The 22,316-nt window shown below is 41.1% G+C and overlaps 1 protein-coding gene across 1 annotated transcript; it reads right to left on the reverse strand.

The window, feature by feature from the left end:
- Positions 1-20,976: 20,976 nt before the first annotated feature.
- LOC133788414 (uncharacterized) lies at positions 20,977-22,083 on the reverse strand. Its single transcript, XM_062225890.1, has one exon. It carries the CDS (start codon positions 22,065-22,067, stop codon positions 21,063-21,065), a length of 1,005 nt encoding a protein of 334 aa, XP_062081874.1. The 5' UTR covers positions 22,068-22,083; the 3' UTR covers positions 20,977-21,062.
- Positions 22,084-22,316: the final 233 nt, after the last annotated feature.

Here is a 22,316-nt window from a genome sequence, read left to right on the forward strand (position 1 = left end):
AACTGTCAAATAAACGTTTTGAAAAAAATCTCAAGCTTCGAAATAAGTACAGTCAATAAGGGGCTATAGTCCACTTAGGTGGTTATAACATCTCGAGATGGCTACACATTTCTTGAGTAGTTGGTGCACCCCTAAGTGGTTGCATAATCCTTGCATGGCTATAACACCTTGAGGTGGCTACACAATCATTGTATGACTACAGTACCCTTTGGTGGCTGAAGAATCTGAAATAGAATCACTCATCAAGAACTTTGACCCCAAAGTACCATCTATAGAACCTCAAGTCCAAATTCCCCGTGTAAAGGTACATAGCAAATCAAGGCTAGCTACAAACCTCTTGCCCCTAAGAAATATGTCAAAGCTCACCGTTGTCCGATCTAACGACCAACCTTAGGTTCTAAGGTTAAATCAGCCTTAAGATTTGAGCCTAAGGTTGTTGCACCTCTCACTCCGATACAATGGTGTGAATTTTGAGAAAAGCTGACTAAAATACTATCCAAGACAATCCAGATCGAGTTGGATTCTTTATCACTACCTTTTCACTTGGAATGTGTAGTCTTGTCCCGTTAAATGCAACAAATCCAAGATTTCCTATACAAAGGCACCACTCACTCCATTAGTCAAGTATGACGTGCTGCGACATGACACACCTCCAGGATGCCATTTTGTACGTATGAGCATACCTTGGTTCTTGATCATTAGTCAAGTCTTGCACCAAGTAACCTCGGAGGTAGGGGGATGACACTTTTGTAATGATGTATTTGTCTCCCAGGAGAAAATCATATATGTTCCTCATAATACTTTATTTCCATAGAATGTTCTTTACAGGAAGGTGACCTGGTGACTTACGGAAGCACCATGGCCACCAGCAGATATGGGCTTAAGTTGTGTACTTCATTTTCCTATCAAGGCCATATATGAATAAAACGATGTTTATCCATGCCCCGTTGTGTATGCTTTCTTTATGGTCTATGTGTTGCTTGTTTGTTGCCTTTGTTGGGTCATTGCGTGCCACTTACCTATGTTGTATGCTCTAGTTGTTGTGTGAGATGTTGGATTTGGACGGCGTGCTTTGTGCTTGCTCATGTTTGTCATTGCCCTTACATGTGCAAGACTTGTATCGTGGCTAACTATTGGGCTTGTTTGCCACAGGTGTGAATTTTAGGCTGCCTTGCTAGCTAAGTGTGCTAATGAGTGTCACACGTTCCGTCAATTCGAGGAATAAAGTTGGTTGTAACGCCTTGGATAGTCAAGATCGTTACACAATGTACTTTAAATAGTGCTACTTGCTAATCGAGTCATTTGGTCGTAAACGTGTAACTAAAGGTAATTAACAGGCTAGGGTTAAAATTTTGGTCAAAAGAAGTAATCATTTCATTAAAAAGTTTGAGTTCGTACATGGGATCTCAAAATAAACATTAAGAGGTCATTTACAATTCAAAAGAATACAACACGTCGACCTAAGCGGCAAAATTAGGGTTCGACCCTAGTTCCTCTGTGAATCCCCGATCGTGGTGGTCGAGCAAGCTGCATAGGTACACGTCGCCACCGAAGCTCTCCAACTCATGGCTGGTCCAGCTTCCTTTTTCCCTTACCTGCACCACATAGCACTCGTGAGCCAAGACTCAACAAGAAAACATAAACATGCTTATAGCATGTCTAGCAGTAATAACCCTACTCGTGCATGCATTCAATCCAAATAAGTGACTATAGAGTCACATCGGGGCCCGCTGCCCTAGAAAAGTGAATGTAGAGTCATCCCGAGGCCCGTTGCCCTATTCTTTGGATAACCAGCCTTAGGGTTGGCCAAGCGTACCTGGCGCTTTATTTTCCAAGCGACCATAGAGTATGTCAAGCATATACCACACTCCTGAATAGGCCTAACCATACCAATCCGTACTTAGCGCTCTATTGCCGCCCTTGACTTATAAGTCAAGCCTTTCGACCTGCGCTCAACGCGCTATTGTTGCCCTTGACTTATAAGTAAATCCTTTTGGCTTGCGTTCAGCGCGCTATTGTCGTCCTTGACTTATAAGTCAAGTCTTTCAATCAGATAATATAGACAAGCATAAATCATTTAACAATTATCCAGATACAGAGCATTCAAGCATGCTTAATCAAACAATCACATGCATAATCATAATCATGCTCATTCACAGGGGTCCGAGCCCCAATCATAACTCATGGTGCAATTTTCTTATCTCTGGTCCAAGAAGTGGATGAATAGAGACAACCCTCGAGCACGATCCCCTTTCGAGTCCTAGCGGTACCCTAGTCACAACCATAATAGAGGATACTCATCAATATCGAGTATATAAAGGCTTCAGGACCGATTCCTAGCCTCTGGGACCTCAAATTCTACTAAATGGGGTAGCAGAATCCTTCCTGAGCCCTTAGGTTTGAGTCCCTGCAACTCAAAACCTCACTTGGTTATTCTTCCTAATTAGCATTGTGGCGCGCCTCAAAGCAGAGAGCCCTGGAACTGTTTGCAACTTACACACGCTGTAGCGCTAAGGCGGTTCAGAAGAACCCCAACGCCCCTAAGTTCATACAGGCCACAGTGCTCCAAGAACAACATCGCGGCGCAACCCCGCAAACCCAGATTTCCAACATTTTTCTCCAAGTAAAATCCCTCAAAATTCATCCCAATTAACAACCAAACTCGGAATTGAGTCACAAAACCTCAATAATGCACTTAAGGCGACACAAATACACCAAAAACTATGTTGAAATCTTACTCCAATTCAAAACCCAACCAGAAGATTAAAACTCAAGAGAAAACTTAAACCACCAGAAATTCTTAGCAAATACAGAGCAAGGGATCTTACCTCAAACGAGCAATCCGACCCTAAGCTGCACCTTATTCCAATTCTCAGCTTTAAGCCTCCAATATTAAACTTCCTTCCCCAAAATTAAAAAAAAAAAAACTTAATCATCACCAAGAGGGAAAATGATAGAGAGAGAGAGAAAAATGGGAGAGTTGTTTTGTGTTTATTGAGTTATTTCTTAATGCTTCTAATTGACAAATTCAATCCATGGGCATGAAATGACCAAAAAGCCCCTTGCCCAACATTAACACCTTAATGCCCTCAAGGGCAAAATTGTCTTTTGCTACCATTTCCCACTAATCCTCAATTAACACCACATAATTTCCTAATTAATCCCAATATCTCCAAATGATCACCAAATAATTCTCATTACCCGATAAATCCCAGTATTGTACTAAATTACCAAAATACCCCTAGGCTCACCCCGAGCTGGATATATACCCCTAGGCTCACCCCGAGCCGGATATTAACTAAACCGCTAACTTGCTTACTAGGATCGTCTCGTACCAAGTAACTCAAATATATCCACATAATAATGTAGTCTAAATCACAAAATACATATATTTACAAATATACCCTCACCGAGTCAAAATTACGAAAATACCCGTCTAATAAGAAATTGGCCCACATGCATATTTTAATACACTTAAACAAGCAAACATAGTCATGTCATAATATAACTCATATAATTCACATAATAATATACACATATCAAATAAACACATAATTAATCCAATAATTTCCATCCTAGCTTCCTAATCAAGACACTAAGCCTTATTAGGGAATTTGAGACGCTACGTTGGCGACTCGTGACAGTTGGTATTTGAGCCAGGTTAGAGAAATTTTAGTGACCCTGCATGATGGTAAGCAACACCTAAAGGATCGAAGTGTTGGAGAGGCACGTTGGAGAGCTATATGACTTGGACGAGAGGGTCATAGATCTTAGCTCTGTCATGCTAGAATCAGAGTCGGTCAACACACAAAACTACGTGGCTATGTTGGAGTGGGATACGACCAATCTACTAGCCCGCATAACTACAATCGAGCTACGGGAGAACCTTCCAAGTACATCCGATAGTCCTCAGAGGGAGGAACATATCGAGGTAGTGGAACGAGCGATGAAAGACCTACAAGATACACTAAATGACCTCGTAGAGAATTGCAGGGATCAGTTGAGGCGTTGAAGGACGAGATGTTTGAGATGAACACTAAGTTGAACCTTACTAGAACGCCCTACTATTCAGGGACCGTTACACTGTGTATTTTAAATAGTGCTCAACTTGCTAAATGAGTCATTTGGTCATAACCGTGTAACTAAATGTGATTAACGATTTAAGGTTAAAATTTTGGTCAAAGATACAAACATTTCACTAAAACGTTTACTGTATACATGGAATCCCAAAATATATTTAAAAGGTTAATTACCATAAAAGTTACAACTTGCCGAGCTAAGCGGAAAAATAGGGTTTGACCCTAGTTCCTCTTTAAACCCTCGGTCGTGGTGATCGAGCAGCTGCATATGTACACATCGTCACCTAAGCTCTCCAACTCAAGGATGGTCCAGCTTTCTTTTCCCTTTACATGGACTATGTAGCACCCGTGAGCCAAAGCTCATCAAGAAAACTTAAACATGCTCATAAGCAGTTAATAACATATATCCAAATCATAATAAGCATATCTAGCAGTAATAACATTACTCATGCATGCATACCATCCATATAAATGACTACAGTATCATAAGACGCCAATTGCCCTAGATAAATTATCAATGCATCATACCGGGGCCCAATGCCCAATATACATGATTATGGAGTCATACTGGGGCTCAGTGCCCAAACACATAATAAATAAATCATACTGGCTAAACACCCTAGGATATGAGACTAATGAGTCACCCCGGGGCCCTTTGTCCTGTCCTCTGTATAACCAGCCTTGGAGCTGGCCCAGCGTACCTGGCATTGAGTTGTCTCCGACCAATAGGCTAGTCAAGCGTATGATGCGCTCCTGGTTAGACATAACCATATTGATTAGCGCTCAGCGCGCTATTGTCGTCATTGACTCATAAGTCAATGCTTTTTTATCAACACTCAAAGTGCTAAAGCCGTCCTTGACTAATAAGTCAATGCCTTACGACCAGCACTCAACCGGCTAAGGTCGTCTTTGACTAATAAGTCAATGTCTTACGACCAGCACTCAACGTGCTAAGGCCTTCCTTGACTAATAAGTTAATGTTTTACGACCAGCGCTCAGTGCTATTGTCGTCCTTGATTGATAAGTCAAGCCTTTCTCAATAAGATAATGTAAACAGACATAGATCATATGTCAAATATCTAAATATAAAGCATTCTAACATGTTTAATCAATAATCACAAGCATAATAATAATCATGCACATTCTCGGGCGTTCATGCCCTATTCAGCAACTTGGGCCAAACCATAATCACATGTATCACATACTGGGTGCAATTTTCTTACCTTTAGCCCAAGCACAGGTTACCAATGAATGATCCCTATTCCGAGCACAATTCCTATTCCGAGCCCCTAGCAATAACCTAGTCACAACCATAATATAGAAACCTAACAATAACGAGTAAACACAGGCTTCCGGACCGAGTCCTAGACTCCGGGACGTCGAATCCTACCGAACTAGGTAGCAGGATCGATCACGAGCCCTTGGGTTTAAGTTCCCATCACTAAAAACCCATTTTGGCCATTTTTCCCATTTTGAGCCGCGACCCGCTCAAGTCAGGGGCTAAAACCCTTCTCAGCTTGCACTAGCACCGCGGCACTCCTAACATGCGCCACGTCTCAAATAGCCCAGCAGCCCCCTTCATCTTCTTCGTCTAGCTTGAGCCGCGGCGCCCAAGAACAGGGTCGCGACTCGACCTGGAACTCAGCCATTTTTCTCCATTTCTCCCACATAGAAACCCTCCATAAACCTATCCAAATCCTAAAAACAAAGTTCTCAATCATCTCAATAGCACAAAACCATCAAAACACAAGTTTCAAACAACTCATAAACTCATCAAAACATAGAATCCAAATTCAAAACTTAAGAAACTTTAGCAAACGGAAACTCATAAATTCAAAGCTTAAATTACCTCTGATTATGTCATTTCTCGCTAAATCCTTTGGCTAACAAGCTTCTAATCTTCCCTAGAATCGTTATGACTCTAACATTGCTTGAATCTGAGTCTTAAAACTCGAGTTTCTTTCGAAAACGCTAACGGACATCAAAAAGAGAACGGGGGAGAGAAAGAGAGAACAAAACTGAACGTTCTTTTTATTTCTGACAAGTTACTTCAAGCTTAAGTAACCTCGAGTAAAACCCAAAGCTTGGAGTCCCAAAAACACCCCCGAGGGTAAAATAGTCAAAATCCTCATAATTCCCTCTTGATCTCACTAACTCCCAATATATCATCAAATATTAATTCTCATTACCCAAGATCCCGGTAATGTACTAAATACCCAATATACCCCTTGACTTACACCGAGTCAAGTATGGGTCCCGTTGTGACTTTCCCACTAACTTGCTCCCTAGGATTGTTGTAGAGTCCAAGAACTTTACTTAGCTAGTTAGATAGTAGTAGTAATAGTAATAGCTAGTAGTAGTTATAGTATGTTATTACTGTGGATTTTGGTTCAAGCCGGGACTTAGTTGGAAACTCCTAGCAATAGTTATGGATTTTATAAGTTTAACCTATAGTTTAAGAATATTAATTATAACATAAGGTTTGATTAATGTTTCTGGTTATTAATATGATAATTATTATAACATAAGGTTTAGATAGAGCTAATAAGAATATGACACTTGTCATGAGCATGGTTATTCCTAAGGTTTAGATAGAGCCAATAGGAGTATGTCATTTTTCATATGCATGATTATTAAGAAATTATTATTTTAATGATAAAATAAGGAAAATATAAGACTTAGTCTTCACCAGAATCTGTAAGGAGCATGACATTTATCACAATTTTATTTATTTGTGTTATTTAGATAATTAAATAGATTTTTCGTAACTTTAGGGTACTGTAACGTCCGACCTATTTTTGACCCAGTTATGTTATGAATTTTGAAAAATAGTATTTCTATAAAGTTGTAGATGATTTAATTAGATTTCTAACAGTATAAATAGAGTCTAAATCGGAGTCCTACAGCTCCAGATATGTTGATTTTACTGCACGGGAGTTTAGAGTTACGAGATTTAGGGAGTTAGAAGTTAGGATTCTATTTGTTTTTATTATTTTTGTTTTAAAAATCAAGCTTTGAATCCTTAAATCTCTGTGAACAATTTGACCAAGTCCTAAGCCTTTGGCTGAAGGATATTCAAATATTTTCAATTAAATTCATTATTTTTTATTCAAAGCCAAAAAGAAGATTTTTATTCCTAGAACTCTATAAATAGGACCTAGCACCAAGCTTTTTCATTCATTCTTCAAGCATTGATCAAAGCCTTCCAAGTGCTAGTGAGACTATAGAGTGATAAACACTTGGGTTGGGGTTATAAGCTTAATCAAGCTTAATCATTATAAGCTTAATAAACACTTGGGAAGTAAGGTTCATAGTGTGTATTTCGGTTTCGAGGTGTAGTTCGATCATAGCAATTTTAAAGGTATTCCTATTCTTAGTTCATTTCAGTATTGCTTCATTAGTTTTATAGTCCTAACTCAGTCTTCTCTATTCTTGGTTAGGCATCTAAGTTCTTCGAACTTGAGGTTTCTTGTCGGTAAGAATATTCTCGGTGGTTTTTAGTTCATTCATCGATTTCTTTTAGAATACTCACCTCTATATTATGGTTTTTAGGAGTGTTCCAAAATCCCGACTTTGTTCTCATCATCCTGGTATATTGGTAAGGAAAATAGGATAGGATATTATGTGTTATCTTATGATTTATGTGTTATGTTAACTTATGATTTGTGTGTTATGTATGTTTGTAGACTTGGGCATATGACATGTACACTAACAAGCCCCAATAAATTTATGGGCATATGACTTGCTTAGCTATCAAGCCCCACAAATCTAATGGGCATATGACTTGTTTAGTTATGGAACCCCAAGTAATAATGGTCATTATAGTATGTGTGACATATGTTTATGATATGTTTTATTATATGCTACGTTATGAATTTTATGTATATGAGTTATGTGTTAGATTTTCCTTGTTGGGCATTAAGCTCACTCCTTTATGTTTATATGTGCAGGAAAATAGCTTTGGTGGTAGGAAAGGTTCTTGGTAGCTTGGGGATGTGTATTGAGGCAGGATGGTCGGTGGATTGCGCGTTCGATTCGAGGATGAAGGTTTTAAGTCTTTTAGTTATGATTTCTATGTAGTATTTTTCCACGCTTAATTTTGTAACCAATTTATTTAAGTTATGTTTTGTTTCCAAAACAATAGGATCTCAAATCCTAAATGAATTTTTATGTATTTAACATTTACTTTACAGTTTTTAAATAAAGTTATGGTTATTTCATATGTACGTTTTCTTAAGATTAGTATAGTAGTCATTAATGGTCCAAAGTCTAGAATAGTTGGGTCATTACAATTGTCTCGTGACGAGTAACCCAAATATAACCACATAATGATGTGGTCCCACACATATCACATATATGTCAAATATACTCATAACGGGCCAAATTACAAAAATTGTCATTTTAATCAGAAATGGGCCCACATGCATATTTAATACACCTAAACATGCATATCAAGTCATATTATAATATAACTCACATAATCATATAATGATACACATATATATCACATAATCACATAATTTGTCATCTTGGCCCCCTAGTCAAGGCCCTAAGCCTTATCAGGTAATTTGGGACGTTACAACTATCCTTTCCTTACAGGAATTTCGTCCTCGAAATTTTACCTGAATAGCCCAGGATATAGATCTCACATATCTGATTCCAGTTCCCAAGTTGCTCCATTGACCTTACTATTTCTGTATAATACCTTAACCAAAGGTATAGTTTTGTTTCTCAGAACCTTGTCCTTTCTGTGAAAATCTGAACTGGCTATTCCTTATAGGATAACTCTGTCTCTAGCTCCAGATCCTCATAACTCAACATATGAGTCTCATCTAATACATGTTTCCTCAAAATGGAAATATGAAATACATTGTATACGGCGACAGTGTCAAAGATAAGGCCAATCTATAGACCACCTGACCAATCCTCTCCAGGATCTTAAACGGTCCAATAAATCTAGGGCTCAACTTGCCATTTATCCTCAAATCTCCTCACCCATTTCCATGTTGAGACTCTGAGGAAGACAGTCTTCCACTTGGAACTCCACGTTCCTTCATTTCAAATTAACATAACTCATCTATCTATTTAGAGAAGCGAGCATCCGAGCTCTAATCCTTTCAATAGCCTCAATGGTCCTCTGAACTACCTCAGAACTCAAATATATTTTTCTTTCACCCATCTCATCCCAGTGAATGGACGATCTATACTTCCTACCACACAACATCTCATAAGGTGTCACTCTAATAATCAACTGGTAGCTATCATTATAGGAAAAACTCTATTAGAGGCACATATTCATTCCAGGACCATTCAAAGTCCAATACACGTGCTCTCAACATTTTCTCTAATATCTGGATAATTATCTCTTATTCACCATCAGCCTAAGGATAAAAAGTTGTACTGATCTCCATCTGTATACTCATCGCCTTCTATAACCTTTCCCAAACTTGGAGGTAAAGACAGGGTCCCCATCTAATAAGATAGACCTCAAATTCCATGAAGGCATACTATCTCTCTCACATATACTGGTCAACTGTATTATTCATTCTCACTGATAAAAAGCAAGCTGACTTCAAATATTGTTCCATAATAACCTGAACTGAATCACACTGGCCCACTATCATGGGCAATCCCATCACGAAATCCATCGTGATGTCCTCCCACTTCCACTTTGGGATATACAAAGGTTGTAATGGCCTTACTAGTTTTTGATACTCTGCCTTGACCTGCTAACAGGTCTAAGACTTTGCCACGTACTCAATTACGTCCCCCTCCATCCTAGGCCACCACTATAAAGCTTTCATATCCTGGTACATCTTCATGGTGCATGTATGAAAAGAATAAGGGGTAGTATAAGATTCATCCAGAATCTTCCATCTAATCCCAGTGTCCATCGGATCCTAAGCCCAATCCTTATACCTTAATAAACTCATACCTGACACTGCATAATCCTTAGTTATTCCAGCTAAGACATTCCCCCCAATCCTTCCCATCTGTGGATCACTCAATTGGTTTCTTTCGATCCTCTCTAAAAGAGTAAACTCAAGCGTAATATTGGCCAACTGGCCCATGAGTAACTCTACTCTAGTTCTGGTCATATCTTTCAGCTAACGTGATGCATAGGCAATCACCTTTTCTGTCAATGAGGTATCATAAAAAACTGTAAACTTATTCCGATCTTTGAGGCATTCCTTGACCTTGGGCTTGGCCAATCTATAACTGAGAATATACCACAATATCGTCGATAAGGACGATCACAAATGCATTTCAAATAATCCTTGAACACCCTGTTCATCTATTCCATAAGTGCTACCAAAGCATTAAGCAATCCAGAAGACATGACTAAAATTCATAATACTCAAAACTAGTACGAAAAGCAGTATGTTGCAGACCTTCTCCTTGATCCTCAGCTAGTAATAAACAAATCAAAGATCCATCCTAGGGAATACCGTCTTACCCAGCAACTGAACCTTCAGTTCCTTCAGCTCTGCTGGAGCCATTCAATACAGTGCCCTAAACATTGATCTTGCTCCTGGCACCCACATAACCACAAATCTATCCCTTTGTGAGGAGGTAACCCTGGCAATTCCCCTGGAACACATTCAGAAACTCACAAACTAATCTAGTATGTCATGGCCCCACTGGCACGACTTGAGTGATATCCACCACACTAGCTAAAAGTCCTATGTATCCTCCTGCAATAGGTCTCTAGCTCTAAGTACAAATGTCATAAGTATATGGTGTCCATGCACAGTGCCAACAAATACAAAGGGTTTCTCACCCTCAAGCCCAAGGGTTACCATTTTTTTACTTGCAATTTATCATTACCCCATACTTGAGTAACCAATCCATATCCAGGATCATGTTGAAGTTGGTCATAACCGAATCTATCAAGTCAACTGATGAGTCATTTCCCACAATAATAACCCATCTTTTAAAATTACCAATAGGGTACCAAACTCTTATCATAGCATAACCACATAATATGCATATCAAATCTATGCCTCTGTAGATGCAACAATACAAGGAACAACACGGCACCAAAAACCAAATCAGTACAATACAAGAATCAGAACCAAAAGCTGACCTGCCACTACTGAGGAACCAACCTTAGTCTCAGTCTCTGACTCTGACTGCATTAGAGCGAACACTCGAGCTGGAGTCGAGTTATCTGCCCCCTTTGGTTCATTCTTCCTTAGCCTTGGGCAAACCCTCTTGAGGTGCCCAACCATCCCACATAAGAAACATGCCTTCGCTCGGCATCCTCCCAAATGGCGTCTCCTACACCAAGCGCATTACAAGTAAAGTTTCCAGTACTCATCCTTGCCCTAATGGCCTATCTGAGCACTTTGGAACCCCTTCTCTAGTCCAGAGGCACCGAATACATTGATAACTTTTTATTTCTGATCACTGGGGCCTCTGCCTCTACTTAATCTAAAAACAGAGGTATCACTACCTAAGCTCCGCGCTCTCCGACGCTCTCCCTCCAAATCTCATTTTCTGTTCCCTCAACAACAAGGGCCCTCCCTACCACCTGAGCATAGGTAGAGATCTCATGTATTGGGGCGATTTTAACACCCTGAGCTATCCCGGAAGTCAATCCCTGAATAAATCACTTCTTCTAAGTCACATCCATGGGTATCATATCAAAAGAAAACTTGGCAAACCCATCGAATTTGTTAACATACTTTGTTACTGTTGTATTTCCCTGAACCAAGTTCAAAATTTCATTTGTCTTAGCAATCTGAACTGCATCACAATAATATCTTTCATTAAACAACTGCCTAAATTCTTTCCAGTTCATTGCAGTTGTATCTCGTGTCTGGGATACCACTTCCCACCACGTCCGGGCATTTTCCCGCAACACATATGTAGCACAGATCACCCTATCGTGGCCTACCACCCCCATACTGTCAATGATGGAACTGATCATACCCATCCATTGTTCAGCTCTAAATGGATCTAGGCCTCCCTGAAAAACTGGAGGGAAATATTCCTGAAATCTCTCACATAGAAATTCAAATATGTTCTCAACCCTAGGCTGAGCCATGACTCGTGCCACTCCTGGCATAGCAAATGAAGAGGTGTTCCCTGAAAACCTGCTGTTTTAAACACCTGATCTCTTCCTCTTGCCTCTACAATCTTAATTGCATATCTGTAAACATATGCTACCAATTCTGAGGGGCAGACAAAGGGCTCAAGCCCTGGTTGTAATTCTCAGCCTCAGTATAAACACCACCGGGTCCCATTAACTGCCTTAGGTACATAACCTCTGATTTAGTATGCAATCAATAACTTGACTCATTAAGCATGATGAGCAAATTCAAAAGCCTTCCCCACGAGAACAATCACACAACACCACATTCATATACCACTACGGTACTAAAATACATGCCCATAACATTCATGCATAACTCAATAACCCCTGCTCTTTCAACAGAATCTCATGCTCTTACTCTAGCATGCAGATAACACATTAATATACTCACTGAGCAGGTAATCACATAATCATATCAATAGTCAAAGGTCAGGCCTTATCAGAATCTCATGCTCCCTAATAAGGCATGCGAGTAAAGCATTTATATATAATTTAAGTAGTTAAACACGTAACCACATAAATAGTCACCATACTCTCAGTGGAGTTTGTCTCTAGTGACGAGTGTACATGCCCAACTTCTCTTCAGGAACCCTTAACATTGGCACGCTCTGATACCAAGTTGTAACACCCCGTATCGTTATGGCTGCTTCCTGGAATGACGACTGGCCCTGCAAACCAACACGAGTCTTTCCAGCGTGCTTTTTCTTCACTCGCGCTTTGTCCTTACTCTCACACTCCCAAGAAGCATGCGAGTGAGGAAAAAGCACGCTAGAAAGACTCGTGTTGGTTTGCAGTGCCAGTCATCATTACAGGTAGCAGTCATAGCGACGTGGGGCGTTACAAATGGTATCAGAGCCTTGACCCAGCCGGAAGTGTGGCCGGCAGGGACATCAGATGTAATGCCCTGAAATCCCTAATGCGATTTAATGGCTAGATTAGTAGGCCGGGAGGGTCATAACTGTTTAATTACGCCATTAAATGATTATATGCATGTTTTTGTGAATTATATTATAATATGATGTTAAATGCATGCATGTGGGTCCACATTTGATTATTGGGGTGTTTTGGTAATTTGGCCCGTTGAGGGCATATTTGTGTATTTTGTTACATATTGTGAGTTATGGATGAGATCCCATTATTATGGAGATATATTCGAGCTATTCGGCATGAGACGGTCTTATATTGTGAATTAACGGTTTTGTCATAACGAAGTCATTTATTGGGATATTGAGTAATGGGAATGTTTATTTGATGATAAATTGGGAGTTATTGAGATCAGGCGGAAATTCTGGAAGTTTTGACTATAATGTTCCCGGAGGTGTTTTCGGGACCCCGAGCACTAGGCTTTATTTGAGGTTACTTAAGCTTGAAGTAGCTTGCCAGATAAAACCGTACGTTAGAAAACACTTTCTCTCTTCCTGTTAGCTCCTTTTACCGTTCGAGGCAATTTCAAAGGAATCTCGAGTTCTAGGAGTCGGAATCAAGCGAGGATCGAGGCATAGCGATCCTAGGAAATATTAGAAGCTTCTTGACCGAAAGATTTAGCGAGAAACAACCCAATCAAAGGTAATCTAAGTCTTAATTTTTGAGCTTTTAGAGTTTCGAAGCTTAGAATTGGGTTTTGTGAATCGTTGAGTTTTTGGTTCGTTTGAGCCTCGAGATTTGATGGTTTTGGATCATTGGGAAGTTTGGGAACTTTGATTTTTGGATTTGGAAGTGTTTAGGTATGTTTTTGGAAGGTTTGGGATGAAGAAAATCGGGTTCATGGCTGGTTCTGGGTGGGGGGTTGAGGCCCAGTTCTTGGGTGCCGCGGCCCAAGCTTGAAGAAGCAGCTGGAGAGGTTTAGGGCATGCTGGGTGCCACGGCCCTAGGTATGGGGCATCACAGCCCTTGCTCCTGGTGTGGCTGGGGGCCGCGGCTCAAGGTGCTAAGGCCGCGGCTCGGGCAGGGTTTTGAGGTTGTTTGGGTGTTTTGACCTCGCGAACTTGGTTTTAGGCCTCGGGATTGTTCCTACTACCCGGATTAGTGGGGATTGATGTCCCGGAGCTTAGATCTTGGTTCGGGAACCTTTGTTATTCATTTTATTGATGGTGTCCTGTTTTTGGTTATGACTAGGTGGCCGCTAAAGGGCTAAAAGTCAGATCGTTCTCAAAGGTCGTTCTTTTATTCATTCTCGCTCAAATAAGAGGTAAGAAAACTGCACCCTATGTATATATGACATGCATGGTTATTCTTGATGCATGTTGGATGATTAAATGTGACATGCATGGTTACTGTTAAGGCATGTCAAGTGGTTAAATGTGATACATGTGTTGCACGACAAACATGTGATTAGGGCATGCTGTGAGTATTGAATATGAGAATGTTCAGAGCTTAAGCCTATGTGTTTATGCATGATCCTAATTATGCTAGCAATTGTTAAGTAAGCATGTTGAATGCCCTGTATTCGAATATTTGACATATGATATATGTTTGGTAGCATTGCTTACTTGTGTATGGCACTGACTAGTCAGAGACGGCACTGGTCGCATATTACTGACCTGAGAGTCAGAAATGGCATAAGCGTCTTGAACACAGGGCCGATAAAAGATTAGATCTAATCAATATCAGCGTTGAATGACTCTGGGAGCATTGATGTTGGACCGACCCGAAGGTCGATGAAAATTATAAGCGCTTGTCTAGTCTAAGACTAGTTACTCAGAGCCAGGGCCAAAGGCCTAGGTGACTGTTTTGTCACATGGCTAAGGGAGCGAAATCCCCCTGTTAGTGACTTGGTAATTAGTCACTGGTTTAAAGGTACTAACCCCCTAATAGTGACTTGGTAATTAGTCACTGGTTTAAAGGTACCGACCCCCTGATAGTGACTTGATGATTAGTCACTGGTTTAAAGGTACAGACCCCCTGTTAGTGACTTGTTGATCAGTCACTCTTTCATTGTTTGAACTTATTTTCCTGCTTGAATAGGGCTGTATTTGCTAGGCATGTGCCTTATGATTTGATGACATGTTATTACTGTTCATGAGCATATTGAGTTTTCTTGCTAGGCTTCGGCTCACGGGTGCTATGTGGTGCATGTAAATGCAAAAGAAAACTGGACCATCCTTGAGTTTGAGAGATTAGATGGCGATGTGTACATATGCGGCTGCTCGACCGTCACGGTCGAGGGTTGAAAGAGGAACTAGGGTTAAACTCGTTTTGCCGCTTAGATCGGTTGGTTGTAAATATTTTCTTGTAATAGACATTTAAATTTTTTTTTTTTTTGGATTTCAATGTATATAATAAACGTTAATGAAACGTTAAATCTTAACCAAAATTTTTAATCTTTAAACCGCTAATCATACTTAGTTACACAATTTTGGCCAAATGACTCGATTAGTGAGTTTAGCACTATTTATAAGGCACACTGTAATGGTCCCTGGAGTTTAGGGCGTTACATTAGACCCCTAAGGGAGGGTGATTGTGACAATCAGTATCCAGTGATCCGTAAGGGGAAAAACCGGGTAAAGTTGTGCAATTCAACATCGCCTGGGGAAGGTAAAGTGTGATGATTCTAAGACTGTGAAGGCATGGGACTACACAATTGAACAAGGCCTAAATGCATTGATGGGTACTACCTATGCCAACAAGATGCATCTTCTTTTCGGTAGCACATCACTTGAGAACTCCAAAGTTAAGTGTGCTTGGCCTGGAGTAGTCTCATGATGGGTGACATCCTGGGAAGTTTTCCCAGGAAGTGTGTGAGGACAAAACATGCTGGAAAAAATCGTGTTGGTTTGTAGGGCCAATCGTCATTCCAGGAAGCAGTAATAGTGATGTGGGGCGTTACACTTACCATGAGGGCGGTCGGAAATCAGCCTGCAGCTGGACCCATTGGCATGGAATACGAAAGAGTAAAAGTGCCTAAGTCGATGCCCTATGGCGGGGCTAGAGATGCGGGGGAGTTAGAGAACTTCCTCTTTGGCATGGAACATTACTTCAGAGTCGTGAGAGTTGAATCAGAAGATGGCAAGGTCTTCATGGAAATAATGTACTTGTCCACGGATGCCAAAGTGTGGTGGAGGACGAAGTACAATGACATTCAGAACGGCAGATGCACCATAGCAACATGGGAAGATCTAAAGAGAGAATTGAAGCCGCAATTTCTCCGTGAAAATGTTGCCTACATAGCTCAACGCCAATTGAGAGAGCTGAAGCACACTGGAACAATCCGAGAATACGTGAATAAATTCTCTGGGTTGATGCTTGATATCAAAGACATGTCATAATTGGACAAGCTCTTTGCCTTTTTGGAAGGATTGAAGCCTTGGGCATAGCAGGAGCTCGAGAGACAACGAGTGTCAAACTTGGTCACTCCTCAAGCTGCTGCTGAACGGCTGATCGATTACTCATTGAGGAACATTCAATCGAAGAAGACTAATCCTTCACCTAGCAGAAGCAACGTTGGGGTAAGAAGTTGGGAAAGTCTTGGCAGAGCAAGAGTGGGAGAGGAGAGAAGAGGATCGTGGAGTCTAACTCTCCTAGAAAAGGTAGTAGCCCCATGTTAAAGAAGCCTCTTAAATGTTGGATTTGTGCCAGACTGCATAAGTCGACAGCTTGTCCTCACAAATCCAAGATGGGTGCCCTCCAGGCATCAATTTCCTAAAGGGAGCAAGCCAACAAAGAGGAGGATGAGGAATATACGCACATGGGTGCCCTCCGAATGCTAAATGCTCTCAAGAAACATGGTGTGAAAGTGAAGAAAACACTTGGAAAATGACTAATGTATATGGATGCCACTCTAAATGGTATAATGGTCGGGAGCGTGATGATCAACACGGGCGCCACTCACAACTTCATTTTGGAGATCGAAGCTAAACGTCTAGGAGTGAAATGGGAGAAAGACTATGGCTGAATGAAAGCGGTTAACTCAGAAGCCTTACCCACAACTGGTGTGGCTAGGAAGGTGAACATGAAGATCGTCTCGTGGGAGGGGAAAACTGGCTTGGTGGTCGTGCGAATGGACGTCTTTGATGTGATATTAGGTATGGACTTTCTTGCGGAGAAGGGAGTCATTCCCATCCCAACTACGGGAAGTTTACTCATAATGGGAGAGACACATGCAGCGGTGCCTGCTAAAGTGGAGCAGCCCTCAAAAATCAAGTTGTTGTCAGCTTGACAGTTGAAGAAGGGTGTGAGAAGACAAGAGTCCACGTATATTGCCCTACCCACAGTATACAAGGATACATTGGATGAAGTCTTTCCACCAGAGATTCGAATGGTCTTGAAGAAGTATAAAGATTTTATGTCGGATCAACTCCCCAAAGCCTTGCCACCTAGAAGAATGATTGATCACCGAATCAAACTGGTTCCTGGAGCTAAACCTCCTATGAAGGCGGCCTATATGATGGCGCTCCCTGAACTAGAAGAACTGAGGAAGCAGTTGAAGGAGTTACTAGAGGCAGGCTTCATCAGACCATCGAATGCGCTATTTGATGCACTTGTGCTATCTCAGAAAAAGCACGATGGGAGCTTGAGAATGTGTATTGGCTACTGGACTCTCAACAAGGTGACAGTACGCAATACGTACCCCATCCCCTTGATCGTAGACTTGTTCGACCAGTTAAGTGGAGTGAAATTCTTTACAAAATTGGATTTGAGATCGGGCTACTACCAAGTGCGGATAGAAAAAGGGGATGAGCCAAAGACAACGTGTGTGACTCGATATGGAGCATTCGAATTCTGGGTCATGTCGTTTGGATTGACAAACGCACCAGCCACATTCTATACATTGATTAACCAAGTTTTCCACGAGTACCTGGATAAGTTTGTGGTAGTCTACTTGGATGACATTGTGGTTTATAGTGCCACTATAGAAGAACATCAACAACACTTGGATCTAGAGAAGGTGCAGGCTATTCAAGAATGGAAGGCCCCCACCAATTTGAAGGAACTACGCTCTTTCCTAGGTTTAGCCAACTACTATTGAAAATTTGTGAAAGGTTATTCAAGGAGAGCGACACATGACCGAGTTGTTGAAGAACGGTGTAACTTGGACGTGGACCGATACATGTGTTGAAGCATTTGAGAGTCTGAAGGAAGCCATGATGTGAGATCTTATCCTCACCTAACTAGATGTCGGTAACCCTTTGAAGTGTAGACAGATCTGTCTGATTATGCTTTGGGAGGAGTACTTGTACAATAAGGTCACCCCATAGCTTATGAATGTCGCAAACTTACAGAGGCAAAGAGGCAATACACTGCGCAAAAGAAGGAGCTTCTCGCAGTAATTCATTGTCTACGAGTGTGGAGACACTATTTGTTGGGGTCGAAGTTTGTGGTGAAAACAGACAATGTAGCAGTGAGTCATTTCTTCACCCAGCCAAAGCTTACCCCGAGCAAGCAAGATGGCAGGAGTTCATAACAGAATTCGACTTTCGTTTCGAAAACAAGTCGGGTTGTCTAAATCAGATAGTTGATGCCCTGAGTCGCAAAGCTCAGTTAGTGGCTCTAAAATTTCTAACAAATATGTCGGCTAGCGCAGTGACTACTCATATCCGAGAGCACATTAAGGAGAACTTGGAGAAAGACCTGGTGGTGAAGACCATCATGAATCTCGCAAAAGAAGGAAAAATCGCCAGTTTTGGGTGCAAGACGATCTTTTGTGGGCCAAGGGTGGCCGCTTATATGTTCCAAAGACAAGAGATTTGCGGAGGACACTAATGAGTGAGTGTCACGATACATTGTGGACGGGTCATCCAGAGTGGCAGAGGACGCATGCCATGTTGAAGCAAGGGTACTACTGGCCACAAATGCGCGATTATATAGTGGAGTATACCAAGACATGTCTCATCTGCCAGCAAGGCAAAGTGGAGATACACAAGACGTCAAGGTTGTTAGAACCTTTGTTAGTCTCAAGCCGACCATGGGAGAGTATGTTGCTTGACTTCATTACTAGTCTACCGAAGACAGGAGACTTGAGTGCGATCTTAGTGAACGTGGACGGATTTTCAAAGTATGCAACATTCATACTGGTGTCGAAGTATTGCTCGTCAGAAGAGACAACAAAACTTTTCTTTAAGTATGTTGTTAAGTATTGGGGAGTACCCCAAAATATAGTGAGTGACCGAGATGGAAGATTCACATGGATCTTTTGGTCTAAGTTATTCAACCTTTTGGGGTCACAACTAAACATTTCCTCGTGCTACCATCCTCAGACGAACGGACAAACTTAAAGATTCAATGGGATGTTAGAAGAGTACTTGCGGAATTTTTTCAATGCCAACCAAAAGAATTGGTCGCAACTAGACGTAGCTCAATTTTTCTTCAACTCTCGGAAGAGTTCTTTGTCAAACAAGAGCGCTTTTGAAGTTGTCAATGGCCAACAACCACTATTACCTCACACAATGGATGAGTACCAAGAAAGAAATCCAAGAGCCTTTAATTGCATGAAAGACTGGAAGAAAACCACCGAGATTTCCCGAGCCTATCTGGAGAAGACTTCAAAGAGAATGAAGAAGTAGGTAGATCAACAGAGACGACTGCTGGAATTCAAAGTAGGCGACTTAGTGATGATCAAGCTGAGGCCAAAACAATTGAAATTATGAGGGAATAAAGACATCAGACTCGTTCGCAAATACAAGGATCACGTTCCAGTCATCTCGAAAGTGGGTCTAACCTCCTACAAAGTCAGCTTACCAGAATGGATGAAGATACATCCGGTCTTGCACGTCATCAACCTCAAACAGTTTCATGAAGATCCAGCTCGCAACGAGTCTACCAGAGAAGGAGTCAGTGTCAAGCCATGAAGCACCAAACAACCTAAAGAAATCCTAGCATAGAGGACCGAGGTCCTGGACAGAAAGAAGAAGAAAAAGTTTTTGGTGAAGTGGAAAGGGCTCGAAGATGAAGAAATTTGTTGGGAAAGGGCGGAGGACTTGCACAAGCTTATGCAGAAGATTAAAGATCAGCAAGGAGCATGTTCGTCGAGAACGCCAAAGAATTAAGTGGGGGAGAGTGTGACGTACTGCGACATAACACACCTCTAGAAGGGTCATTTTGTATGTATGAGCATGCATTGGTGCTTGATCATTAGTCAAGTCTTGCACCAAGTAACCTCAAGGGTAGGGGATGACACTTTTGTAATTATGTATATGTCTCACAAGAGAAAATCATACATGTTCCTTATAAGACTTTATTTCTTTAGAATGCTCCTTAAGGGGAGATGCCCTGGTGACTTAGGGAAGCTACATGGCCACCAGCAGATAGGGGCTTAAGTTGTGTACTCACTTACCCTATCAATGTCATATCTGAAGAAAACGATGTTTATCCATGCCTCGTTGTGTATGATTTCTTTATGGTGTATGTGTTTCTTATTTGTTCCCTTTGTTGGGTCATTGCGTGCCACTTGCCTATGTTGTATGATTTAATTGTTGTGTGAGATGTTGTCTTTGGATGATTTGTTTTGTACTTACTCATGCTTCGTCATTGCCCTTACATGTGCGAGACTTGTATCGTGACTAACCGTTAGGCTTGTTTGCCGCAGGTGCGAGTTTTAGGCTGACTTGCTAGCTGAGTGTGCTAACGAGTGTCGCACGTTCCGTCAATTCGAGTAAAGTTGGCGGCCTGTGACAACAAGGACCCCCTCTTTGTAAACCTACATCCGTCCTTGGATACCACGAAAGTGCTTCTCCCCTTTATTTCTCTTATAAATATGAGACCATAGACTAACACGTTTATCTCGAGCATGTACCTACCTCGAAGTCACTGCTTAAATCTCAAGCATTCAACAAACATGTGTAGTATTCAGACAAAATCTTGCACTCACACGTACTATACAATTTGTATATATGAATTGGAATGGTAATATTAATAAATGTGCATAAACTAATACAATGCAATATATAAATTTATATGGTCAATATTACTACAAAAAAGTAACATGGCACGTTCATTTTCTTAATGCCAAGAGCCTCGAATATTTCTTTCAGCAACACAGCTCCAGCCACAATAAACTCAGACCGCCTTTTGAAGAGCTTTTCTCTCCTTGCATTCTCTTCCTCTCCTCCACCACCACACAATCTTTTAACAACACTCCTAAGGTCTTCCATATTCAATCTCCAATCCCTCTTACCTTCCCCATTAACCACTGCAGCATGATCCAGAACTTGGCTTCCATTCGTGTAACCATAAAAAACAGCCTTCTCCACAGCCTGAGTCGTACCAGAAGACCCAACAGCCACCTCAAAACCACCCCTTTTGATATTCTCAACAAACCCAGATTTTCCAATAACTAATCTAATATATTCTCTCATTTTGGACACTTTTTCTACTCTCTCCCCAAACTTTTGGGTCAATGTAACATGACCCAGATTCAAAGAAGCAGCAAATATAACATGCCCTTGTTTACCAACCACAAACTCAGTAGACCCACCTCCAATATCCACACAAAGAGTCAATTTATCGTATAAAGGGAAAAACTGAAGCGTACCCAGATAAGCAAGCCTAGCTTCCTCTTCACCAGGCAGTACATCGATCCTTAATCCGATCTTTTCCCTTAAATTCTTAGAAAACTCCCACTTGTTAACGGCTTCTCGAACCGCCGCGGTGGCCACGCAGCGAGTTTGGGAGTAGACAATGCCGTACGATTTGAGGACTCGCTGAAACTTTTGAAGGGCATCGAGGGCTCGGAGCTCGGAATGGACGGAAATGACGAAAGGGGTTGTTATTGTTGAAGTGGTGGTGGCAGAGGAAGCCTCACGACCGAGTACAACGAGCTCTTTGCGGTGATCGATTATGAAGAACTTACCATCGGGATAGGCTCGGACCACGAGCATCTTGAAAGAGTTGGTGCCCATGTCGATTGCAGCGAAAAGGGATGAAGGGGTAAGTGAGGTTGGCGGGGCAGAAGCCATGGATTCTTGCGTTTGGTCACATAATTTGGAGAAACGATATTGAAATTGGTTTCAAGTTGAGTGATCATGGCCAAGTTTCGCTTAGTTTAAAGGCTAATCAGTTTTGAGAGTTTTGGTAAAATATATAAAAGTGATGTTTTTTAATTTCAAAAGGTATTTTTTTTGAAAGTTTTGGAGAATGAACATTTCATAAAAATATATATATATATATATATATTTATATAAGTTATAAATATTATATAAATGGAT

Source organism: Humulus lupulus, chromosome 7, assembly GCF_963169125.1.
Source record: "Humulus lupulus chromosome 7, drHumLupu1.1, whole genome shotgun sequence".
Lineage (NCBI taxonomy): Eukaryota > Viridiplantae > Streptophyta > Magnoliopsida > Rosales > Cannabaceae > Humulus > Humulus lupulus.